The sequence below is a fragment of the Pterocles gutturalis genome, unplaced genomic scaffold (genome assembly GCF_000699245.1).
Source record: "Pterocles gutturalis isolate BGI_N339 unplaced genomic scaffold, ASM69924v1 scaffold39916, whole genome shotgun sequence".
In the NCBI taxonomy this organism is placed as follows: domain Eukaryota; kingdom Metazoa; phylum Chordata; class Aves; order Pterocliformes; family Pteroclidae; genus Pterocles; species Pterocles gutturalis.
The window spans coordinates 37,770-63,979 of record NW_010104421.1 but is presented as its reverse complement, the minus strand read 5'-3'; the positions used below and the strand labels follow the sequence as shown (position 1 = coordinate 63,979).

The 26,210-nt window shown below is 37.4% G+C and overlaps 2 protein-coding genes across 2 annotated transcripts in view; both read left to right on the top strand.

The window, feature by feature from the left end:
- The first annotated feature begins 3,889 nt into the window (after positions 1-3,889).
- LOC104471652 (plectin-like) overlaps positions 3,890-26,210 on the top strand; it is a 25,579-nt gene continuing 3,258 nt past the window's right edge. Inside the window, exons 1-23 of the mRNA XM_010087052.1 lie at positions 3,890-4,056; positions 4,197-4,290; positions 4,649-4,803; positions 5,679-6,135; positions 6,223-6,351; positions 6,541-6,618; positions 6,731-6,892; positions 6,994-7,098; positions 8,866-8,961; positions 9,826-9,951; positions 10,351-10,503; positions 10,761-10,915; positions 11,032-11,158; positions 12,334-12,517; positions 13,489-13,646; positions 13,976-14,154; positions 14,379-14,517; positions 15,086-15,279; positions 17,994-18,156; positions 18,846-18,929; positions 19,029-19,136; positions 19,913-20,011; positions 24,170-26,210. The exon at positions 24,170-26,210 is cut by the window's right edge and continues 755 nt beyond it. Coding sequence (XP_010085354.1) covers positions 3,890-4,056; positions 4,197-4,290; positions 4,649-4,803; positions 5,679-6,135; positions 6,223-6,351; positions 6,541-6,618; positions 6,731-6,892; positions 6,994-7,098; positions 8,866-8,961; positions 9,826-9,951; positions 10,351-10,503; positions 10,761-10,915; positions 11,032-11,158; positions 12,334-12,517; positions 13,489-13,646; positions 13,976-14,154; positions 14,379-14,517; positions 15,086-15,279; positions 17,994-18,156; positions 18,846-18,929; positions 19,029-19,136; positions 19,913-20,011; positions 24,170-26,210 — 5,353 coding nt within the window. The remainder of the gene's footprint in view (positions 4,057-4,196; positions 4,291-4,648; positions 4,804-5,678; positions 6,136-6,222; positions 6,352-6,540; positions 6,619-6,730; positions 6,893-6,993; positions 7,099-8,865; positions 8,962-9,825; positions 9,952-10,350; positions 10,504-10,760; positions 10,916-11,031; positions 11,159-12,333; positions 12,518-13,488; positions 13,647-13,975; positions 14,155-14,378; positions 14,518-15,085; positions 15,280-17,993; positions 18,157-18,845; positions 18,930-19,028; positions 19,137-19,912; positions 20,012-24,169) is intronic.
- Positions 20,543-23,014, top strand: LOC104471653. The gene is made up of 3 exons (XM_010087053.1): positions 20,543-20,580; positions 21,392-22,509; positions 22,968-23,014. Exons 1-3 carry the CDS (start codon positions 20,543-20,545, stop codon positions 23,012-23,014), a joined length of 1,203 nt encoding a protein of 400 aa, XP_010085355.1.

Below are 26,210 nucleotides of genomic sequence, written 5' to 3'. Positions count from 1 at the left end.
CAGAAGGTGGTGAAGGGATCAGTGCAAATGTAAGTAGGAGGAAAGTACTTGTGCAGTGTGTGGGCTTCATTAATTCGATTTTTGATTTCAGCTCCAGAATTTTAGCTGGATCTTCTGTAGGACTGCTGTCACACTTATCTTTGACGTGATTTTTTAGGTTGAGATTTTAGAGGCTTAGCAGCTATTTCAGTTTTTTGGACATGAAAATATTTGTGCAAAGAGCTTAACTAGAAACAATATACCTGAAGCTGGAGAAAGAGTCAAAAAGTCCTACTTTTCAATCATGGACCTATAAATTGTGCCTCTCTGATTCTTACCAAGTTGATGTTTATTAAACTAGAAAATTTTGTGTTTTCAGTGGAATTATTTGGGACCGAAACTGAAGAGAACAAATCATATATTTGGAAGCTTTAAGTGAGCTGTAGTGAGCATGTAAATATAGTGAGCATGTAAATATTGTTTCAGAATTGCAGGGTTTAGAAATCTCTTTTCTATGTGTGTGAAGACAGACCTCAAAGGTAAAGCAAAAATGAGCTCTCAGATGATTCTCTTCTGATCTGTAATCTGGGTTGTGTTTTGATAGGATGTTGAAGTCAAATGGATTGAATATCGGAATATGGTTAACTACCTCGTGCAGTGGATCAGGCACCATGTCACGATAATGTCTGACAGAACATTTCCCAACAATCCTGTGGAATTGAAGGTGAGGTGTGGCATCTTAGACTTCCTTGTTGGAATGACGCTCTGTCTTACTAACTCAAAGCACACTTGAACAAATGAAGTGCTTGTTGATTTACACAGTCAAATCATCTGTAGAACAGTACAACTCCTTAACCTTTCCAAAGTACAATAAATACATTTCTAACATATGAACAGTCAAAACCGAATCTTTAGGTTGTCACTGGTGGTTTTTCATAGAATTGAACAATGTAAGAACATAAGCTTATGGAGAATATTAGAAGAGGGTTTGGAGTGTAAGATTATATTCATTGTAAGTAAAAGTTAATGAAGGTTCTTGTTTTTCCGTAGGCACTTTATAATCAATATTTACAGTTTAAAGAAACAGAAATTCCATCAAAGGAGACAGATAAATCAAAAATTAAGCGTCTATATAAGCTGCTAGAGGTAAGTTTTAACATGCATTGAAATGTATAGAAGTTCCCTTTCTGTGGCTTAAAATAACAAATATGTATGAATTTTTAAGGTCTGGATAGAATTTGGACGTATCAAGCTTCCTCAAGGGTACCATCCAAATGATATAGAAAAAGAATGGGGAAAACTTATTATTGCCATGCTGGAAAGAGAGAAGACCCTTCGGCCTGAGCTGGAGAGGTATGCTAGTGAACACTTGACAGGCTTGGTTAATATATTTTCTGTTGTTTTAACCCATTTTGAAAATTTGTAAATGTCTTCATGATAACATCCACATTATTTTTCTAGATACAATAATTCTTCTGTTGTTCAGGCCTGAAGTCTTTACCTGCTTTCTAGAAGCAGGTCCAGATGGAATAGTCTCAGAAGGTCATAATGAATAGTATCGGTGCGTCAGATCATCAGAGCACTTAAACACAAATACAACCACCTTTGTACAAATTGGTCAGAGCCAGGTTCATAGCACTGTGCTGTCCTGCTTGGACTCTATTTCACATCCTCATCCTTTACGTGAAATGTGTATTTCACTTGGTGCACAGCATTGTGGTCTAACATCCTATTCTGAGGTTGTTTGTACTCAAGAGCACACAAAATGTTTAGACATGCAAAGTGCATAGTAGTCTGCCATGGTAGTAGAACATGTGACACTGTTTTGTACATTACTAATAACATACAGAGCATGTTTAAATTCTTGATGTGGTCTTTGAGCATTTCTGCTTTTTAATGGTACTTCTTTTGAGTGGCAGACACAGATGCTACGCGTTCATTAATTCAAAAAGAACTAATTTTTAACTTTTAAGTTAAATGATTCCTTGGGCTTCTACCCATGGCTATGCATAGACACCTGGGTCTGGATTCATTCTGCTTAACTTGAAGCATCTGCAGGAGACACCTAAGATCTGAATCACTTTCTAGAAAGTTGTGGCACGGACTTTCTGGTGACCATAGGGTGATCATTCTGGTTTAGGTACCTAAAATTATGAAGAATCCAGACCATTGTCTAGGAGGTCCTCAGAAAGACAGATTTTAGCGAGAGAGGATACCAAAGACAGTCAGAGTGGATTAAATATGTGTCATGCTTACAAAAGCAAGAGCATGACTGAAATGGCAGATTCAGTGGGACATGCTGATTCACAGCATCCTGCTGCAAAGGGAATTCATATAGAGTTGGGAAAAGTTGTCCTCACCATGCAGAGCAGAACACTGGAAAGCAGTGGAAAAAATACAGCCTGCTAGATCTTGTAGGTTAATCTGTCCTGACCTGCCAAAGGCAAAGTTGGTGCCTGCCTTCACTGAAAGGAATTCTATTCATACTTGCAGAAAGGTGGATTGTCTTTTTTGAAAATATGTATAAATGACATAGTGTATTTCTTTTTTATTGAGATGGACAGGGCACAGGTAAAGACAAATAAACTCTGTCCTATATTTCAGGATTGGTAAACACACTTAAAGTGACAGATTGTGTGGTGATGGTCACTAAGTGTGGTGATCACTGAAAAATGAGAGAGAAAAACTGGTTAAGTGATTCTGGCTTTGTGATCAAGTTAAAATTGTCTGTTGATCTGGACATGAGAACTTGATCCACATTTGTTGTATTGGTTACTAGTGCATCTCACTAACATGCAGTGTTGACACAGCTCCTGAGGTCTAATTTGGTTGTGGCAAAAATGCGACCCCAGCTAATACTGAAATTTGGCTGGTACTAAAACTTTGCCTCCAAGTCTCATGAATACATCTGAAAGTATCAACACAGATAGCGTGTGGCCAGATTGGTGTATGGGATCAAAATTAATATGATGTAAGTGAGCAGAGTGCCAAACCAAGCTCTAGTTTCAAAACTAGCAAGAGTTTGGCATTATTGCAGGGGTGTGCCTATGCCTTTGCTGTGCTCTTCTGTGTAAACTGTCATTTTGTGGTGTGGGTGTGGTTTTCAGGAGACCCTAAAAGCAGGGGGTGAAATACTGAAAAAATCACCTCTAGTCCAAATTCCGAGTTAGAAAGTAAATTTAAAGGCAGTGATTAGATTTTTCTTACTTGTTTTGTGGTCAAAACAGCAAGAAGCAGTTAGCTCTGAATGTGGAAGAAGATGAAGGGAAATTTGCAGGACAGATTAGTGGGAAAGGGCAGTTAGTAAACATGTATGGACAGTGGAGTAATGATGGTAGGTTGGATGGTGTACAGGTGTCTCAAATTAAATTGTTATGAGCTGATTAACCATGATATTCCCCCAGTTTTATCGTGCAGTTCCATTTGAAGCAAAAGGAGTTAGCCCAACCTGGAGGTGTTTCATACCGTACTGTGGAGCACAGAGTTCTCACTCACTCCTTTTTGAAACTTCATTAGAAGAGTCTGAGAAACACTGTGAAGGCTTTTTTAGGTTCTTATTTGGCTTATAGACATGCAGTGACACTTAAATAAAATATTTGGCATGTCTGTTTCCTAGAGCCGCCCTAATGTTGCTGCCTAGTCTGTACTTGTAAAGCTTTAATGCAAGGTAAGGAAGCCAAAAGCAAGGTAGCATGCATAGCCCCAGGTAAAATCCTTTGAAGAGCTGGCAGAATATTAATTGCTGAGTTTTGACTATGCGTGCTGAAGCCTATTTAAAGGAGGAGTGCTAGCTGTTTGAAAAGCCAGTAGTGAAATTTCATCCCTAGAAGCTGCACATTTTGTAGGAGTTTTAGCTTTTCATTTTTCAGCAAATGTAAACAGCCAGAAGGACCGTGCTCTGGATGGAAAAATGAATAGCAGTTGTTACAGCTATCATAGCAGTGATTCACTGTTTAGCAGCAGTGCTAGTGCTCGAACCAGTGTTGACTCTAATGAAAATTTCCTTTCTGTTAATTGTGGTCCCACACTGATTAAATCTTGTATAAGCTTTGGTAATGGCATCTTAGAAGGAAACAGGTAACTTGGCATATGTATTTGTGCTTTGTGTTAGATGGTGCTTGCTTGTTCGTTTGTTTTTAAAGTCATGCAACATGTCTAGTAAATATAAATAAGATTAATATCTATTTATTTTTCTGAAATGCTCTGGCATCCCCTAGGTTGGAAATGCTGCAGCAAATTGCAAACAGAATTCAGCGGGACAGCCGGAGCTGTGAGGACAAACTAATACTTGCCCGGAATGCTCTGCAGTCTGTGAGTCAGCTGGTGATTTTACTTGTCTGTGTTCATGAACTTACTGCCATGGAACGTCTGCTAGAAAAAGAAAATCTTTAGGATATTGGAGCGTATAGTTAATAGCTGCTACTTTTTTTTTTAATTGTACTGTTATTTTTAATTTAGCATTTCTTCAAGAAAATACCAAAAATAGCCTAGAGTGAGGTCTGTTAGATTTTGTTGTTGTTGTTGTTATTGTTGTCGTTGGTAGTTAGATAAAATGCTTCACAATTGTTTCAAGATCAGAAGAAGTTTTTACAAAAAAGTTAGGATTTCTTACAGCTCATTTCTCCTTGGTTTAGCTGCAGGGCTTAATGGCTTTCTCATATTTATTCAGGACACCAGACGATTAGAGTCAGGGCTCCAGTTGCAACATGAAGCAGAGATAGCCGGGTATCTTCTTGAATCTGAGAACCTTCTCCGCCAGCAAGTGATTGATGCCCAAATTCTTATTGATGGAAAATACTACCAGGCAGACCAGCTTGTGCAAAGGTACTTTACAGTGTATTTATATGAATAAATGAATGTCCCAAATATGGACACCTATTATGGACAACATTTTCAAATCTTTGTCTATGGTTAAACTTCTTGGTCTGTCACTGGGCACCCAAGTAGAGATTATCGGGTATTCTGGTGGGTACATTGCCCACAAACGTTACTGAAGACAAGAGGAGCTGTTTGTACTCATTTCTGAAAATTAAGTCATTCGCCAGAACATGACTTAAATGTTTAGTATTTACTGGACATCTGAGTGTAAAGATGTTAGCTTGTTTTATTGCACCTAAAATGCTTATAGAATTTACTAACTTTGATTTTGAAAATGGAGGCAAGATTTCTGGTAATAGCTGTAGGTGATGAGTGGGGTAATGTTAGCTTATATGTGACAGTGTGTGTACCGTCTTGTCAGAAAGATGCATTTAAACAGCATAATTCAATTTATGAAGAAGTGGCTCCAGAGTTTTTCAGGATTCACCCTGGGCTGAGTGAGATCAAGCACATAGCAGCTCTTTGGCCGTGAATTGCAAGTGTTTGATCTGCTGCAACATGTAGTAGTATCTTGTAAGATTTCTGCTTTGCTGATTCTTCCTTGGAATTGTGTGTGTGGTAGATGCTAGTGTCCCATACCATGCTGATTTTCTGGTCATTGCCTGATTTCTGCATCTGTTATCTGTATTTATATAAGTGTAAGCTGACATACCCTAGACTTCCTGATCTAAATGCTTATTTGTAAATATTTGAGTACAACTAAAGTGTAAGAGATCATGTGAATTCATATTGCTATTCAGTTCAACATGATAAACGTTAATCGTAAACATTAATTGATTTTATTTATTTATGTATTTGCTTATTTTCTTTTCTTTTAATAGGGTTGCAAAACTTCGTGATGAGCTGATGTCTGTACGGACTGAATGTTCTTCTGTGTACACCAAGGGGTGTGCACTGACAACAGAGCAGACAAAGCTGATGATATCAGGAATAACTGAAAGCTTAAACTCAGGATTTACAGCAAACCCTGAATTAAATGCTGCGATGACCCAAGGTTTAACACCTACTTTGACTTCTTCGAGCTTGACATCTGGCCTTTCATCAGGTCTTACTTCCAGACTGACACCAGCCATCGCTCCCGCTTACACACCAGGCATTCCACCACCGTTAATTCAAAGCTATGTGACAGGAGTAGACAGTGGGACTCTGCAAACACTGAAACTGATGCCAATCAGAAAACCTCTTATGAAATCAGCTTTTGCGGATCAGAATTTGACAGAAGAAGAGGTGAACATGAAGTTTGTCCAGGACCTGTTGAGCTGGGTGGAAGAAATGCAGGTAGCAATCTTTATGGAAACAGTCTGCTTCTAATTGTTACATTTACTCTTTGTAGATCATGGCTAATTTTTCCTTCTTGTTTGTAAGGTGCAACTTGATCGAGCAGAATGGGGTTCAGATTTACCAAGTGTTGAAAGCCATTTAGAAAATCACAAAAATGTCCACAAAGCTATTGAGGAATTTGAATCCAGCCTTAAAGAAGCTAAAATCAGTGAGGTACAGCACCGTATTCTTTATTTCTTTGGTTACTTTCTTACTGGGTGACCCATAGACTAATGTTCTAGAACTGTTTGCATTTTGCTTTTACTACTGAGCTCTAGATGACATATAATGAAATCAGGAGATCTAATGGTTTAACTTCTCTAACCTTTTTTTATGTCTTTTGACTTCATGTACCAAATACAGATCCAAATGACCGCCCCTCTTAAACTCAGTTATGCAGAAAAATTGCACAAACTGGAGAGTCAGTATTCAAAACTCTTGGTAAGTTTGTCATACCTCTTTGATGTTCAGCTTTTCAGTGTACGTCATCTTTGATAAGGGATGAGCTTTAAATTCTGATTTTTATATATCTTCTTTCTTCTTTTTAATAAAGAACACATCGAGAAATCAGGAAAGGCATCTAGATACTCTTCACAATTTTGTGTCTCGTGCTACTAGAGAGCTGATATGGCTGAATGAAAAAGAAGAGGAAGAGGTTGCATATGACTGGAGTGAAAGAAATCCCAGTATAACAAGAAAAAAGGAATATCATGCAGTATGTATTGCTAGTATAATCCAAAGGGAATAATTAAATCATCTTTACAAATTCAAGAGATTTCTAAAACATTTCTTTCTTTTTTTTTTTCTGGAAAAAAGGAATTAATGAGAGAACTTGATCAAAAAGAAGAAGTTATTAAATCAGTACAAGAAATAGCTGAGCAGTTGCTACTTGAAAATCACCCAGCCAGGCTAACCATTGAGGTAAGTTAGTAAAAACAGCACACAAACAAGAAAATACTTTTGTGATTTAATAGACCTTAGATTTTGGGGGAGAAGAAGGGAAGTGCTGACTCATACAGGAAATTAAACAACAAGACTCTGAATAATGGAGCCTTTTTTTTTTCTTCTTTCTCTTCAGTATGTCTGTTTTATCTGTCTTCCAGTTTCCAAAAAGTAAATGCACTTCTGTAAATTACAGTTATGTCTTGGATTGCTTCAGTAAAATCCCCCTAGAGTCTGAAATTAAAATTTCCAGAGTTGGTCTGTACAGACATTTCTGGTCATGTGTATAGCTTCTAGAGTTGCTGATACAAATTGCATTGGAAAACTGAGGGCACAGAACAGTGCTTGGGGGGTTTCTCTCCTGTAGGATTGAAAGAAGTCTCAGCAGAGCTTTTCTAGTTACTTACTGTATGTACAGGTTCCTGTTATGGTTTAGGGTTGGTTTTATAACTTGTCAGAGAATTTTGAAACTTGTTTGGAAGTTAAAAATCTGACAAGGTGGTGTGATTTATTTCAGGCTTGAATCAAGCTCTAGATTACAGGTAAATGGTTTACAGAAAATGTATTGTAGCTGTTGTACGGTCATAACAAGTTTCCAAAGGAGAACATAAAACACTTTTTTCCCTGTAGCTCTGCAAGAATAGAGCAAATACAGTCAGTGGGTGGTAAAAACGGAAGCAATTAAAAGCTGTTTTATTATGTAAGAATGGAAAAACAGTCAGGATGGATTTTTATGGTTCTTCATCTCCGTGAGTTTATGTCGGCATGAACTAAATAAATGAAGAAAACTTGTCCTTTCCTTCCTTCCTTCTCATAACATTTACTTTGAATAATAAATGACTTTTTATATAATGTGGGGATTTCTCTTCTTTAAAAGTATGTGCTGTTCTAATGGGTTCTTGTCAGTGTAATATACTTAATATATGAGTATATTAAAGTTACATATCATGAAACCAGGCCATAACAGTGAAGAGAACAATCCAGGTTATGATGCCTGCAATAATGCTATATTGGGACATTTAAAAAAACCCAAAACAACAAATGTATGCCTTTTCTACAGAAAAATCTATGCATTAATGCCTCAGTTTGAGATTCATTGAAGCCCATGAAAAAACTCTCTTGAATTCACTGAGAATCTTATAGAATTGAAAGATTGAGACTTGTGGCTGATTTCACAAAGTCAAGAGTACCCTCTGCTGGTGAGCGCTCCTGCAGTGCCTCTCTGCTGGCAGCACCGTGCAGCCAATAGAGGAGGCGTGGGGTTGTGTTCTTTAAATTCCTGTGCAACTGTTACACAAAACTATACATTGCAGGGAGTCCTGATTAATTATTTTTATTGTGCATTCAGTGTCACTTTAGTATCTGATTTGTATCCAAGGAAGAATCCAGCTATTTTGAATGAGTAAATAGAGCCACAGAATCATAGACTAACTTAGACTGAGGGAACCTCAGGAGATATAGTCCAGCCCCTGCTTAAAGCAGGCTTTGTTTGGCTGAATTCTGAACACGCCTGAGAACGTGACAATTTCACAGCTTCGTTAGGTGAGTTTTCTGATGTTTGACTATGCTGTAGCAACAGGATTTTTTCATGTCTAATTGAAATTTTCCTTGCTGCAGCTTGCTTTTCCTGGATGAGGAGGTCAGGTTTAGATGCTTGTGTTTGCTATGTTACTTGTATTTTTCTTAAATACTGGAAATATATGCATATTTTAATTTCCTTTTGTAAAATTTCTGTCTCCTTTTAAGGCCTATAGAGCTGCAATGCAGACACAATGGAGCTGGATTCTTCAGCTCTGTCAATGTGTTGAACAACATTTGAGAGAAAATGCTGCATATTTTGAGGTAAGAATGTGCAATGTTTAAGTCAGGACCGTAGTAAAAAAAGTTCCACTAAAGTGCTAGTAGCTCTCTCACAGTAGTTGTAGAATTGACATTTGTCGTGTGCAATCATTAGATGTGAGCCGTGCTCCCACAGTGTTAGCACACTTGCATTGTCTTCACTACAGTTATGTCAATTCACAGCAGATGAAAATCTGGTCTGATGTTTTTTCAGAGTGCTGCAGCTGTACATAGGGACTCTGAGAACGAAGCTGCGTTCTCTCCCTGTCGTACACAACTGCCATGAACACAGCTTTTGCGGGTGATGTAGAGTGAACGGTGGTTAATGATGGCCAAGGGAGAACATATTCTAGGTGTTTTTCCAGGACTACCCAAATAGAAATGGAATGTACAGTGTACAGCATTAATACTAAACAGAGCAGAGAACAGTCTGACAGCTGACATGTCCAAACAAACACTGTTCTGATTGTCACTCATCTACATACTTAGCAAATGATGCATTACTCAGTACAAGGATCAGAGATGTAAGGATTTCTCAGTTATATACAAAAGGATTGAAGATTTAAGAGGGTTGGGTTTTTTTGTTTTTTTGTTTTTTTTTTTAAATATACTTTAAAAATATTTAAATTGTAAAGATTAGTCCTTAGTGTCTCAGGTTTGGTGGTCGAAGAGGAAGGGCAGTGATTTTGGCATGAGATGCCTTTGGACTGAGAATGATGAGAGCTGAAAGGTAGGAAATGGACAGCAGAGAAGACAAAGTTGAGTGATTTGGGCTCTTAAAGAAAACTTAAAGAAAACTTCATAGTGTTGCTGTTTGTATACTTTTTAGGTTGTTTAAAAATAACCCAGATATTTGTCTCATCCTAGTTTTTCAGTGATGCCAAAGAAGCCATGGAATATTTAAAGAATTTGAAAGATACCATATACCGAAAATACAGTTGTGATAGATCAAGCAGCCTTCATAGGCTGGAAGACCTTGTCCAGGAGTCTATGGTAAGAATTCACAGATCCTATTAGCGTGGGTTACAATTAAACAAGAAATATGTAGATTATAGTTGGATATAAAATATGTGTGTTAAAATTATTCCTTTGAAGTGAAGGAATACAAAGAGATTTGTTTTTTAGAACTTGTAATTAAGTAATTTTATCTGTCCCTGTGTAATGACTGTTTTTCATACCCTTAAAATATAGTTTTAGTTATTTCTTTATCTTTACAATACCAGATATTATGGGAAACCAGTGACTTCAGAAAGATATTTTGTTCTCGTAAAATGTGTTACTTTTAAGGAGCACAGTAAAGTAAGTCAGGAAAAGAAAAGCTTAACAGGATCAAAAGAGCAGCATTGTATTCTGGCCATCTCTTATGACGTGTTCTTTTCTTAACTGTTTTAGGAAGAAAAAGAACAGCTCTTGCAGTATAAGAGCACAGTAGCAGGCCTTGTGGGGAGAGCAAAGGCAATAATTCAGCTGAAGCCGAGGAACCCTGACTGTGTACTCGAAACATCCATCCCAATTAAAGCCATCTGTGACTATAGACAAATTGAGGTTAGAAACTTGAATTTCCTCGAATAAATTACAGATGTGAGAATTCGGCTAAAGTTTCATTAATTACCATGTTCCTGGAGAACACTAGGCTCTAAATTTCTTCCACCCTAGCAAACAAGAGCAAATCCTTATGTTGAACATTGTTTTTGTTGTTCTGTTGCTTATTTGTTGACACCATTTGCAGAAGTGCTTTGTGAAAGTATTTTGTAATGTAATGCTTAGCTCATTAAATTATTCTGCTTTTCTGTTAATCCTAGATAACTATTTACAAGGATGATGAGTGTGTATTAGCAAACAACTCCCATCGAGCCAAATGGAAAGTCATTAGCCTGAGTGGTAATGAGGCCATGGTTCCATCTGTATGCTTTACAGTTCCTCCACCAAACAAAGAAGCAATAGATACAGCCAACAGGTAGGGACAAGACAAAGCCACCCGTTTTCTTTTAAAATTAATTTCTATGAAACTTCTGTTAATGTCTTTTTCCCTTTGTCAATTTGGTCTAAAGTTGGAGTCTTTTTATGTTTCAGGATTGAACAGCAATTTCAGAATGTTCTAGCCCTTTGGCACGAGTCACATGTAAACATGAAGAGTGTGGTGTCTTGGCATTACCTGACAAATGAAATTGAAGCTGTTCGAGCTGGCAATGTTGCCTCGGTATGTGCTATGCCTAGTAAGGGCCTCTTAGCCATTTGCTGGCAAGTCTTAGACTGCAGTTCCCAGAAATACTGTATTATCAAAAAATTGCAGCAATCCTCGTCTCCCTTGGGGGAGTAGCTGGCAGTGGCCACGCTGGTTACTGCTGTGCAACATTCTGCCTTGATCTGAGTAGCCTTTACACAGATGCATTTGGGGAAGGAGCAGAGATGTCCTGTTATGAAAACTACCTGTAGCCTTACTGTGCTCGTCTCTCTAATGTGCTTCTGTTGTTGGCAGAAGGACAGGATATCGCAAAAGCAATTGAACAGTGACTAAATCTGAATTTTGTCCTGGAAGAGTCTACCTTTCTGCATTTATGTTGAGGATATCTTGGGGAGATTTGCTTCATTAGGCTAAGGTTAATATTCATTAAGCCCCCTGTTACTTTCTTACGGCTGCAACTTCTTACCAACAATGGAACAACTATGAAGCAACATTTAGTCTTTCAAGCTGAAGACAGCTGAACACTCAGTCTTCCATAATGCATTTTTTTATTCTTACACATTTCTGTAACTTGAAATGTTAAATAGATAATTAGAATCAATTTGTCAGAAATGAAATTGTGATCAAAATACTATTCTGTCTGGCTAAAACTGTGTGAGATCACTGAATTACACAATATTAGATGTATATTGTAACATTATTTAATATAGTAGTTTATTATACAACTTTGGTGCATATTTGTCTACAAACTGCAATAATATTTGCAATATGCAAAATGACAGTTTCACTCCTAATTTCCCACTGTTGCTGTTGAAAAGAAGGAATCTGAGAGAATTCTTGGAGCATCCCTACTTCTGTGACCTGTTGGCTTCCTGTTTGTTGCTACATGGCATTAGATGGAGAAACGGTGTCTGATGTAAGATTGTCTTAACATAGCCTGTTACTGTCATTAAAGGTGGAAAAGGATTTTATAGTGAGTTTAAAGAATTGGCTGTTATGCTGATACCTGTCAAGTGGACTCCAGCCCAGGAACAGCAAACTTTCAGAACTTTGACTTTGAATGCTTTGACTTGGGCATCTTTAGCATCTTAGTAACAAGTCAATATTGCTTTTTGATAAAAGTTGTTACAGGGAACTGTGTGATCTGTCCATCATTGCTGACCATGCCTCGAATTTATAATCTGTTGCAGATAAAGACAATGCTGCCAGGTGAACATCAGCAGGTTCTAAGCAACTTGCAGTCCCGCTTTGATGATTTCGTGGAAGATAGCCAGGAGTCCAAAATCTTCACAAGCTCTGATACCGCACAGCTAGAAAGGGAAGTTAATGTTTGCAAGCAATACTACCAAGAGCTTCTGAAATCTGCAGAAAGAGGTGACGCTTTGCTGAGAAAAGTAGAAAGAGATTGTAGTTCTTGAGAAACCTTCTCTGAGTACAACCTCTAGTGAATTACCCACTTTATCATATTTATATTTTTAATGTCCTGGTTCTTCTGAACAGGCAGAGAGTCATCCTTTTAACAATGTGCACAATTACGTTGCACAGAAGCTCTAAGTTTTTTTAACTTCGTATATGTTAAGCTATGTAAACATATTATGTGTTACTTAATATACAGAGTGCTACAAAAATTTTACACCCAAGAATGTATTCTGTGCACTACAGCTTGCTCTTTAGTCATGCTTTCCTTGTTTTTGAATGTTGGAAATGCAACTTTGAGTTCATAGCAGAATTAGAACGCTTTTCATACTGTTAAAGGCAAGAAAAGTGTCCTAGATATTTTCCAAACTCTACAGAATGCCTGTAGTTACTGCTCTATTAACTCTGTTTTTAAATACAATAAGAACAGAAAGTTTAAAATACCTGCTTTGATTTACTGTCAAGTTGCTAATGACTTAAAGAAATACAGTAGTGCAAAGCTGATTACTGGATTAGCATGGTTCACTATACTTAAAGAAAGATGTGTTGTGCTATGTGTCTGAAGGAGAGGATTTAAAAAAAAAAAACAAAATAAAGAAGCCCTGGAAATTTATAGTAATATTGTGCCTGATATATCAGTCACTGAGTTTAGCAGTTTCTGTGTAAGGGGTGATGCCTGTGCCTGGGATGAATGATCAAAGATGTATGCTAATTTTTCACGTGTGAGGAGATGATCTTAATAGTAGCTAAAATTTAAAGGTTCCTAAAATTTGCCTTAAAGCCAAAATTCTGATGGAAACTGTTGGGATTCCAGCCAGTAATGAAAAGATCTGCAGAATGGTGACTTTATAAAGTGTTTCATAAGAAGACATGGTGGAAATGATGTGATGGCCTTGTTTGCTAACATGTGCCTTTGTTTCTTTCAACAGAGGAGCAGGAAGAATCTATTTATAATCTGTACATCACTGAAGTCAGAAATATCAGACTTCAGCTGGAGAGTTGTGAGGAGCAATTAATACGGCAGATCCGAACCCCAATGGAGAGGGATGATATAAGAGAAAGTAAAGTAAGGATTACAGATCATGAGGTGAGCCTTTGAGAAAGGCTGTTTTATGTAGGAAAAGAGTTTTATTTTAAAACAAGTATATCCAGACATTATGAGTGTAGCCAGGAAAGTTTGCAGTACACCTTGAAAGACAGGAGTCAAAGATTAAGCCTGTCTTTGTGAGAAAAATATGCCAATAAATGGTGTCTCTGTTAGTTTCCCTCTTATGCATATGGTCCTTCTAAAAAAAAAATTAATGGTATCCACATGAAACAAGCAAAGGAGAGCAGACCTGTACTGATAATGGTATGTAGAGTATACATGAGGTTGATGTAGGATAAAAGCACTGTCAATCATCTTTTACTTTACAGAAGCTGCAGAAGGAACTGGATCGACTGAAGGAGGACTTGGGAGTCATCACAGATAAATGCGAAGAGTTTTTCATTCAAGCTGCTGGTTCACCTTTAATCCCTACTCTGCGCTCTGAACTCAATGTTGTTATTCAGAACATGAACCAAGTTTATTCTATGTCTTCCATGTACCTAGATAAGTATGTAATAGGCTGTCTCCCATCACACATGTTTTAGTTTACAGTTTTCTCTTCAAAATAAAATAAAAAAAATTATTCTGAGTAATACTGATGAAGGAAAAGGGAGTTAATATAATTTTAACATTGTATAAAGGGGTACCCTGCGGAATGAAAAGGCTGAAAAGCACTGGTGTGTTGAGTGTTGTTGTTGATGGTTCAGTTAACAAGAGATTATTGTTTTTCAGAGTAAAAGCTGTGGATTTGGTACTGAAGAACACCCAAGCAGCAGAATCATTAGTAAAAGAGTATGAAACCAAGTTGTGTAAAGAAGAGGCAGTAACAGCTGACAGAAGCAGTATAGAAAATCTGATGGGTACATTAAAGGTAAGATCTGGCTGGTGCATTTTCGTGGGCAAATCAAAAAATAATAGAATGATCTGTCTTACAACACCTGCTTTGGTTATGCTGTTGTTATGTAAATGTGGCCACAGTTGCTACTGCTGTGGTATACTAATAAGGGTTTCCCAGGGGGTTCAACAGATATCTTTGAGAAAAGGGAAGATTGAAGTTCAGCATTTTTTGTGTGCTGTATGTACCTCATTTTAATATTGCAAATGAATGAGTAATACTTTTTGGTTAGATAGGATGATTGGCATCTGCCTAATGATTTTCTTTGAAAGCTGTAGTTTATGAGATAAGCATGTTAATTTGCTGTCTGTGTTTTGATGTATGTGTTGTGGTGGATGCTGTTACTTGTTTTGCACTTCATAGCTAATTAGTTGCTTAAGACCCAAACTGGTGCTATTCCACTGTTTGAGCAACCAGAAGTAAAATATTCATTTAAATACTTTTCATTGATTAATTTATACAGTTTACTCATGCAAAATGTTCATTTATAAAATAGTGACATAATTTAGGAGTTATTTACGATTGATCATTTATCCCATATTAGCAATGGAGATCTGAAGTAGATGAGAAAAGAGGGACGTTCCATGGCTTAGAGGATGACCTGCAGCAGGCAAAGATGATCAGTGATCAGATGTTTAAAATGCACGAGGAGAGTGATCTTGAATTGGACTGGCGTAAAGAAAAAGTTGATCAAGTAGCTGAGAGGTGGCAAAACATTCGTTCTCAAATTGAAAATAGGTTTGTATAACTTCTTATTATAATATCATCATAGTTTGTGCTGTTCTTTGTTTCTGAAGAAAAATTAACAAAAATCAATGTTAAAATAGGTCAGAATGGTTTTCTGAACTCTCTGCGACATGTACTAAGATCAAGGATTTTCACCTTTTCTGTGCTGTTGACATTGTTGTCTTACTTTTCTACAGGAAATGTCTGTGACTATTGAGCACCAAAACATTAACAACATGTAAAAACTGTAGTTACAACTTACTGAGACATAGTAGAGATAAATATTCATTTTTCTTTCCAAAAAAAGCCCGTAGAAATGGCTTGCTGTCCTATGGAAATACCATCTGTTTCTCCACATAATTAGTTCTGACAGGCTGAACTGATGAGCTGATTCATGAGTTATGATTGGATTCATGTTAACTTGCTTTTAATTACTCAAGTGCTAAGCCTGGAAGTCCTTAGCTTCCATTGACTTCTGTGATAACTTTGACACAATAACATTTGGTGAAGTGCCAATATTTTCTTTTGCTATGCAACTTTTTTTGTGCAGCCTTGATATCCAGTTGGGATGTTGCTCTAAATTCGACCCTTTAGGATTACTGTCATGATTACATTGGAGAATGTTACTCAAATGCACATACCTACACAAATGTGCAGATATAGCAAAACGCACTGACCTGTAATTCTGAAGGAGATGTCCATACATGATGTTCCTGCATTCTTGGAAATACTTTTCCCTTCATGTAAAGGAAACAGAACCATAGACTGAAAGAAAAAGTGTGGACAAGTTAAGGAAATCTGTACTATACAGCCTAAATTTATTTCCTTAAAAATCTACTTTAGTTTGGCATTACAGATAACCTGAACAAGAGCATCAAAAATAGTACTGTTGATGTAAAAGTTCACACGTTTCACATTGTTGTCCTCATTTTTTAACGGGTGAATATCCATTCAGGTGCAGTACTGAAGTTAGTCACTTGTAATTAACTAATGTAGTTGTCTCTATTTAACATTGCTGGAAATTAAAAGGAAGATGGGAAAAGCTGACTCATTTAAAGCTGACTGCAGAATGGCTAGTTTTAATTCCAGCAGATTTTTCATCAATTGATAGCATGATGTAATTTAAATGATGAAACAATATTTTTATGAGGTGTTGAAATGACCTTATTTCCTCAGAGGGCAAACATGAACCACATGCTTTCCTCACAGGAGTGTATCTTGAATAGAATATAGCATCATAGAATCATAGAATGGTTTGGGTTGGAAAGGACCTTAAAATCATCGAGTTCCAACCCCCCTGCCATGGGCAGGGACACCCTCCACTAGCCCAGGTTGCTCAAAGCCTCATCCAGCCTGGCCTTGAACCCCTCCAGGGATGGGGCATCCGCAGCTTCTCTGGGCAACCTGGGCCAGTGTCTCACCACCCTCACAGTGAAAAAATTTCTTCCTAATATCTAATCTAAATCTGCCCTCTTCCAGTTTAGATCCATTACCCCTCGTCCTGTCGCTAGATGCCCTTGTAAAGAGTCCCTCCCTGTCTCTCCTGTAGCCCCCTTCAGGTACTGGAAGGCTGCTATTGGGTCTCCCTGGAGCCTTCTGTTCTCCAGGCTGAACAACCCCAACTCTCTCAGCCTGTCCTCATAGGGGAGGTGCTCCAGCCCTCTGACCATCTTTGTGGCCCTCCTCTGGACTCACTCGAACAGGTCCATGTCTTTCCTGTGTTGAGGTCTCCAGAGCTGGATGCAGTACTCCAGGTGGGGTCTCACGAGAGCAGAGTAGAGGGGCAGAAATATGTAAAAAATGACTATTAATATCTAGTGGCTTCTAGTATAGGACAGATTGTGGTAGTTGCAGCATGGAGCTGTAAACAAGCTGCTTTCTGCAAATGTTCACTCTGCTGCTTCCTAACAGCTTGACACTGATGATCATTATACAAGAAGTATGTACAAATATTGGCTGCAGTTATCATTATCCTTTCTCTTATTAATAGTTATTAGCTTTAAGACATGCTTAAGTATGAAGCTGTGAGCCATACAGTTTCCTTTGCATGGTCTTTTTCAATCTCCTTTTGATGTCTTGAGAAAAAGACTAGAGCAATTCAGTGTATTAATTCCAAGTCAAGCTATAAAAGTTGTTTACTAAGTATGTTCATCCGGCACTGTTTTGGAGTAGTCATTTTTTTATAATCTTTGAAGCAATGGTATAAGCATCATGAAAGAAAAACTATCAGTATTCTTACCAGTGTGGAAACCGTTTTCAAGAAATACATAGCACTCTCAGGGGTGTGTTTTGTGGGAGGCACAGAGAGTATGGTGAACCACTACTTAACTCCAGCACAGCACACTCCTCCTTGTTTCACCTAGGTCACATTTCAAATGCTCTCACTTCTTATAACAGAATTAATTGCTGTTGCAGAGCCCTCCCTCTTGCTTGGAGTTTCCTGTGCTGATGGAATTTCCAGCAGTTTAGCTGACTATATGCAGAGTTTCTTCTGTAGTAGGATCTTTCCTGGGTGTCATTTATGACAAAAGGCTTCGGCAAGCTGTGAATCTTGGCATTTGAGAAGTCAATTTGCTGTTTAGATAGTGTTATTTTAGTGTGGTTGTAGTGTGAGCTATAGCAGAGCTAAGGTGTCCAAAACCTTTGAAGCTGTATTTGGCTTAGTGTTGTACTTTTATCTTTACTGTTCTTCTTACCCTTTGGCTTATCTTCCAAAATAAAAACAGGTTGCGTGACTTAGAAGGTATTAATAAATCTCTGAAGTATTACAAAGATACTTACAATTCTTTGGATGCTTGGATTCAACAAGTGGAAGATACTCAGCGAAAGATTCAAGAAATCCATCCTCAAAATAGCAAAGCATTGGCTAAACAGCTGAACCAACATAAGGTATGAAAGGGATCTTTATGTACGAAATCACTGCCGTAATGATCAAAGAATTAAAATACCAGTTTAACCCAGTGATGTCAGTCTTATTTCTTGATATGAAGTGCTTATATCCCTCAGCACTTACTGTAAAATTGCAAGGTATCACCAGCTTTTATGGTTCTATGTTTATAATGCATAATGAATATCACTCATTGATTATTACCATTTTATAGACCAGATTGTTTTGGTTCTCAAATGTGCAAGAACAGCAAAACTTCAGGGAGTGCCTAAAATTCTGGACTCTCCTGAGATATCAGATTGTTTTTTATTCAATACTGCTTTAGGTATTTATGGATGTAGAAATACTCTCATGGAAGCAGAGCTAAACTCACCAGCTGTCTTCTGCAAGAGGGAAATGCAACTTAAATAAGAGACAGAATGACAAATTATATGCGCAAAATAGTGTATACCTGATTTTGTTTTACGTTCACTCACCAGCTATTAAACCTGACAGGGTTTTTTTACTGCTTCTGTGCTGTAAGCCTGACAAAGCCCAGGACATAGTCTTGAGCACATAATTACTTGTATACACATGGAAATAAGCACATTATGTAAATTTCATTGTTAGTGTAGAAATAGTAGTAAAGTAGAAATGGTAATAGTAATAAAAATAACTTTTTAAGATGAACATGTAGATTCATATTTTACAGATGCTGGTTTCTGAGATTGAAATGAAACAAAGCAAAATAGATGAATGCCAGAAGTATTCAGAACAATACTCAGCTGCTGTGAAGGTAGTAAATAATATTATACTTGGAATGCTTTTTTTTTTTTTGGTAGTGTCTGTATCATGTACGAATGCCAACCATTTTGTGTATTTTCTCTTTTTACAGGACTATGAGTTGCAGACTATGACCTACAGAGCTATGGTTGACTCCCAACAAAAATCTCCAGTGAAATGCCAAAGAATTCAAAGCTCATCAGACTTCATTATTCAAGAGGTAAATGTATTTCTCATGACAGGAAAATGTGGTTTGTTGAGTCTTTGCTTAAAAAAGAGTAAACGCAAGAATGGGATTTAGGATTTATTAATGATGAAATAGGGTAACCCAAGAAAGATTTTTTTTTTTTTCTCTATAGAGAATTTTTTTTCCTCTATAGATTTATGATGTGATAAATATCCTATAGGTCATTATGCGGTTTTTAGATAACAGGACAGTATATTGCTGTTGATGAACAAAAGTCCCCCAATTTATAAAAAACTACATGAGAAACATACCTCAGTAAACTGTTTAGAACTACCTCTGGGCTGGTTCTTGATCACAGTAAACAGGGGGAGCTTTCATCTTTGCTATGGTAAGACTTACAGGGTCTGGTGACTTTGACGGATTCCAAGGCAAATCAGCCTCATTTTGATGGGAAAGAGAAATCTGTCTCCCTGCTAACCGTTAGAGAGAGGAATAGTGGTCAGCACTGCTTATCCCTCTTATAACCTGTTCTTACAGGGGGCAAGAATCAGATGACTGTGAAGTCAAAGTGTATCTTCTGTTTCTTCTTATGGATCTCCTCGTAGATCCTTAGGATTTGTTTGTGCAAGTGCACCCTGCTGATGACATTCAACTTTGGAATCAAAGTTAGGACTTTGGATTCCAGAATCAGGAGTTTGGAATCAGAATTGGGCTAGGTTCTAGAGTAGTGTTCATCATTGCTTTAATGGGAGTTTCTCTCTCTCTTTGCTCTCCTCCCCTCCCCACCTCCCCACCTTGTTTCTCTACAGATCATGGATTTACGGACTCGTTACACTGCCTTAGTGACCTTGATGACTCAATACATTAAGTTTGCAGGTGACTCTCTGAAAAGACTGGAAGAGGAAGAGGTAGGTCTTATCTTTGCAGCCAACCAAGCAAAAAGATCAGCTAGCCAAACAGAGAGCAATATACCTGTTGGAACTCTTCACAAAGTTAGCAGCAGATATGAAAGACTAAAATTGCTTACATACTACCTGCTTGCTGCAGAATCAACCTTCCAAATAATTGAGAAAAAAATACTTTTAAAATCTTCACTTTCTGTTGAAAAGTTTCTCTCTGAAAGAGATTGTATAGTCATTCTTTAAGGACTACAGTGTTTTAATATAATCTATACAGTGCATATTTCTAAAATGATGTCTGTGTTAAATGTAGTCCGATAATTAATTGTGGCCATAATAATGTAGTCCTATATAAATTCCATAAAAATGGAGAACACTCTCATATGGTGATAGATTTTAAAGTTATCATTGCAGAAAAAAACCCAGAGTTCTTAAACGTATGTTATGTAGTTCTGGTGCTGGCTTTGTCTTCAGTGGCTTTTCTTGCTATCAAATACCTCTGAACAAACTGTACACTAACAGCATGTATCTCTGTGCGACATGAAGTGGTGGAGTATTCGTATGGAAATAGATGTTTGGTGACAAGTGGCATGACTAATAATGCTAATGGTATCAAGGATAAAAAATGAAACAAAGAACAGGAATTGAAACAAGGATCAAGAAACCTTTGAATGCCCATAGGCTTCGTGTCTTTCAAGAGCAATTGGGATCTTTTGGAACTCTTTTGAGTTTCAGTCCACTCTGAATCTCCAGGACTTCTTTTTTGGTAATCAGACATCCCCCATCTTCCATCCTCCTTCAGCTTCTGGCAGCCTTCTAAATCTTTTAAATCTTTGATAGCTTATTTGAAGATAAACCTATGTAGGTTGCCGGTCTTAAAATGATTTGATGGGTTTTTTCTTTGCAATCAGGGTAGCAAATCAGAAAATGAATAATCCTTTTCAAAGGAGGAATGACTTTTTTTTGCTTCTGGGATCACACCTCTGAAGTCTGTGATTGTTCCGAGATTTTTCTTCCATGCCAGTCTTCTTCCTAACTCTCAGGAAAGGCATTAAGAATGCACAGAATAAGGAAAAAATAAGATCCTTTTTATGGTATCTCTGTTTAATCCATGTGCTGTCATGCTTAGAGCTTACCAGAGGAGGGTGAACTCCAGCAACCTGTGAAGTCGGCTGAAGGCCTTCAGCATTTGGGATATAATGAAGCAGTTGAATTCAGAGAAGAAAGCACACCTAATGAAAGCATGATGGATGTGCGCTATCTGCAAAAAGATAACTCTTCCAGTAAACCTAAACACACAGAAAATAAATTGGAAATTGGCAGAAGAAAATTAAACAGATACGATAAAATTGAAACTGATAGAACATTAAAGCAATTTTTAAATTTCAGTGGTCAAGAAAGTAGCATTAGTGGCAACAGAGAAAATAAGCTACATACAGAGCAAGAGAATTTAATGAGTTTTGGTAATCAAAGTAAAGAAGAAGAAAAAGGTAGAAAAGAGTGGGGTTTTTCAGCTGAGATCTGTCTAAGTGTGGATAACAATTCTGGTGAAATGTTAAATGAGCACATTGTTAATGGAGAGAGATGGAAAACAGAGGGAGTATCAAAGAAGTTGCCTGAAGTGGAGATGATACACAAAACCACAGGAAAAAAATGTTCAAGAAAGGCAGGGAGTGTTGTTCCAGCAAAGGAAGAATGTCATATGCAATCAGAAACTAATTTTGAGCTAACAGTGAAGAAAGGTGAAGTTACTCCAAAAACTGGAAAGCACGCCCTGGATATCAGCCCCTACAAGCAACAACATTTTTCAAGAACTCATTTTGAATGTCAGCATGAAGAACATTGCTTTACAAAAAATAATAGCCATAATACTTTAAACTCTGAAGACAGAGAGTTTCAAGTGTGTGGTGAAAAAGGTGACTCTCTCTCAGGTGTGATGAGGGGTGAAACACCTTTAGGGAAGGAGCTGGCAGCACACAAGGGAAGTGAAAAAACAAAACTAAATTTGCAATCTGTGAGCAATCCAGGCATTTCTGAGAGTGTTGCAAGGGATGCAAACAGACTGCACAGAGCATCTCTGGATAAAAGTTACTTCATAGCAGAAAACAAAATCCTAGAAAAATCAAATTTTAATCCAAATGAAGCCAACAGTACAATGCAAGAAGTTTTGGCTGTTTCTTCAGGGAATATTTCAGAGAATCAGTATGCAGAAAAAGTCTCTGAATTTTATCCATTAGATTTTGAAGTGTCACCAGTGCAAAATGATCCAAGCTTAGGTACAGAATTCTTAGGAAATGCTGCTGAATTAAATGCAAATGTAGCCCTCTCAGAAATTATTTCTGGAGGAGAGTTTTATGTTCCGTTGTCAGAACATGGATTAGCAAAAAAGCTTTTGAGTCATGATGGGAAAGTAAGTGAGCAGAAAATATCACAGGGTAAAATTTATGGTTTGGACAACATCAATATAAATGGGAAGAAGCAGAGTGGAGAAGACAAGTTAGAACAGGGTCAGAAATGTAAACATTTATTGCTAGTGGCAGAAATGGACAGTAGAGAGAAGGACCATTGCACAGAGGTACCTGGAAAAAGCACTGAACTTCAGAAAACATTCTGTGAAAAAATAGGGGAAAAAGCCTTACTTGAAAAAAAAGAAAATAAAAAGAGAAGAGGTGATTATGAAGGGAAAAGAAGCTCAACTGTTATTAAGGTACCAGAGTTTTTATGCAATGGAAATGAAACAGTTAATCTAAGAATGATTCTAAACCCATCCAAATCAACATTTGAATCTCAAAGTATGTCAATGTCAAGTGATTTAAAGTTGAGTGAACATGGTATAAGCAATGAATATGCTAGTGATACATTAATTACAGTGCATTTGAGATGCTTGAATTTTTAAAGTTCTTATAAATTTATTTTTATATTTATTTTGTATTACCATTTAATTACCATCCTTTTCTCCACCCAGCTGATGGTCAGCCATGTCGATTAGAAATTAAAGCCAAGAAGATATAGTTTGTGACTGTATCTGTATTTTTAGTTCTTTTTCAAACATCATACATTAGATTTTGTGTCTCTGGGAGCAAAAAAGGACATCTGATAAGAAACCAAATTAAATGTTTTGTATACCTTGGGGTCTGTTCAAAATTGTGACATGGGGAAATACGGAGAATTATACTGAAGAAGCTGCCTTTGCATTAGCCTTTTAGGAAATGAGTTTCATAGGTCATGTGAAAAATCAAGTAAATCTGTTAAATTTGAACTAAACCAACATTTTGTTTATTTGAAAATGTTGCTGTAATTACCCTGCATGCCATGTGTGTATGATCATAGGAATATAGATGTGTTGTTAGCTCACATTGGGTAACTGGCGCCATAATAGTGCTAATGAAGACAAGGTATGTATGGTTTCAACCGTATTATTACTGGTGAATACACATCTTGTTTATAAGAGTTTCCCTTGATCTGCCAGCATACAAAGAGTACTAGCTGACTGGTTTTCACTAGGATTTTCCTAATTACCGTGTTTATACTTCTAACTGTGTCTATGCTGCAGAGCAGCTGTGCTGTTGCCGGTCCCCCAGCTGAGCCAGTGGAGGCATTGGGACGGTGGAGCACACTGTGGAGCGTAGATGTATTGGGGTTTAGATACTTCTCTTTCTAGAGATGATGCATCTTTGCTCTAGCTCTAGATACTGCTTCTTTTCTTGGAGGGAATTTCCAAGCTTCTCTCCTGTTATTTTTGCTTGCACGCATAAAAGCCTTCCTCCAGTTCTTACTGAACTGCTCCAGGAATGGTAGGCCACTTTCTCCTTGGGAATTCTTGCACACAGCGCTTGACTCACTATTTGCTTTACCTGTTCATTCGGAGAAAAAGCATATGCAAGCTGTGACGCTGCTTACTGCTAAGAGGCATCTGACCGAAGTGAGAGGCTTCAGGACTTCTTCACTTTGTGGATGTCTTTATGAAGGGTTTCGTATTTGGCTAATGGTAACTTCCTGAAGCTTACTGTATCAAGGGAAGGTGATGGTGGTGGGAACTGCTTGTCCTGCTTTCTGGATGCACCATATATATGAGTAAGTATTTTCCATTCTGCTTTTTAAAGAGCCTAACATGTTTCATATGTTGTATTACAAAAGTCCATTTCAACTTATCTCATTCTTTTACAGATTTTAAAGAATAAGGAAGCATCAGTGCGTGAGGCATATTCAGATCTAATGGCACAGCAAAATAGCACAATTGATGAGAACAGAAAACTCATGGAAAAGGTAAAAACACTTGAGGAGATGTTGGAGGATATGAAGAAACAAAAATTTCAAGTGGAACAGGAGCTCCCTAAAGTGAGGGAAGCCGCAGAAAAACAGTGGAAGAAGCAGCAAAAGGACATGGAAGAGATCTGTCTTCAGAAGACCAAGGCTGAGCAAGAGGCAAAGCAGTGTTGTATAGATTTACAGACCATCGAGAAAGAGAAAGCAGATGCAGAGCAGGAATTAGAGTGTGTAAGGCAGCTCATTTTTCAAGCAGAGACTCAAAGAAGTATGCTGGAAGAAAACCTCCGTGCTTTTCGAAATCAAATAGAAGAAAGCACCTCTAGCAGAAGAAACCTTCAAGAGCTTCTAAGAAGAAAGGATACTAATCTTCATGATTTAGAGCAACAAAAAAAAAACTTAATGCAGGAGCTGAAGAAAAAAACAGAAGGAGAGGAGAAACTTATGAAACTGATAAAGCAAATGGAACAAGATCTTGAATTTAAAGGGAATCTATCAGAAATAAAACTGCAAGAAAAAGAGAAAATTGAAGCCAGAAGGAAGATTGTTGAAGGCAGGTACTCTGTAACTAGAGAAATTTCCCTGCCAACTTTCATGGCCGGGCAAGGCAGCCATTGTAGGACTGATTCTGAAATTACAAGTTTCCATAAGAAACAAGAAGCCAAAAAAGTAGAAGAGCTTAAACAGAAGATACATGAGCTAACCCTCACTAATAAAAAAGCTGATAAAACTATTAAGGACCTGAAATATGAGCTGAATGAAATTGAACTTAAGAAATCATCAACAGAAGAAAAGTCTCGATTATTAAAAGAAAAACTAGATAAAGTAAACAGTGAACTTAAATGCCTAAAAATTAAGTTGGAGGAAAAAGACCAAGTAGAGCAGCAATATTTGCAACAGTTGAAAGAACTGGACAAGCAGCTACTGAGAACCACAGGTAAAGCTGAAGAGGTGATGCAAGAAGCTACAGATCTTAAGAAAATTAAGATGAACTATCAGGAGGAGCTGAAATCTGTTCAGCAAGAAAAGACACAGCTAAAAAGAGAGGTAGAGGAATTAACTAGATTACAGACAAAAAATGAAACCACTATCAAACACTTAAATTCACAAATCAGTTCTCTTCTAAAAGAGAAGCTGGCAGCTGAACACAGAACACAGTCATGCAAAGGAGAAGCAAATAATCTTCAAGAGCAATATAAGAAAATTCAAGACCAGTTGCTTCAGAAAACAAAAGCAGAGAAAGAAAACCAGCAGGAAATTCAGAAGCTGAAGAATGAATTAGCCAAAAGTAATCAGGTGTCAGAAACATTGAAACAAAAGATAGAGGACCTTAATAAATGGAATACGGAAACAAAACTGCTGATGAAGCAAATTCAGTCTGAATCGGAGAAGATGACTCTGGAAAAACAAAGTATTCAGAGGAAAAATGATGCATTAAAAGCCCTAGCAGATGGTTTCAAAGAGCAGCTCTGTACAACAAATGAACAACTGCACAAGCAAACAATAATTGAGCAAGAATACATATGTAAAATCAAAACCCTAGAAGTTGATCTAGCAAAAACAAAAGACTTAGCTAGTGAATATAAACGAAAATGTGATAAACAAAGTGCTTCCACCCTAAACCTTGACCGGGAAATTAAAAATTTAAATGCCCAAATGAATGCTCTAACTATGGAAAAGAGAGTGAATGAGCAGAAGATACAATTACAAGAAGCTCATATACAAGAGGTAAGTAGTAAATTTAAAAAATTACAGGATGAGCTCCATCAGAAGACTCTGGATGAACAAATGGCACGCAAGAAGATGATTCTGTTTCAGGAAGAATCCATTAAGTTTAAACACTCCGCAGAGGAATTTAGAAAAAAAGTTGAAAAATTACTGGAATCCCATAGCATCACAGAAAAGGACATTTCTGGCATAAAACTAGAATGCGTTGCTCTTC

Coding starts and splice junctions, on each gene's coding strand:
- LOC104471653 (XM_010087053.1), top strand. CDS start 20,543: ATGAAGTGGTGGAGTATTCGTATGGAAATAGATGTTTG. Junction 20,581..21,391: donor CGTATGGAAATAGATGTTTG/GTGACAAGTGGC, acceptor TTTAAATTTCAG/TGGTCAAGAAAGTAGCATTA. Junction 22,510..22,967: donor AGAAGACAAGTTAGAACAGG/GTCAGAAATGTA, acceptor TTCTCCACCCAG/CTGATGGTCAGCCATGTCGA.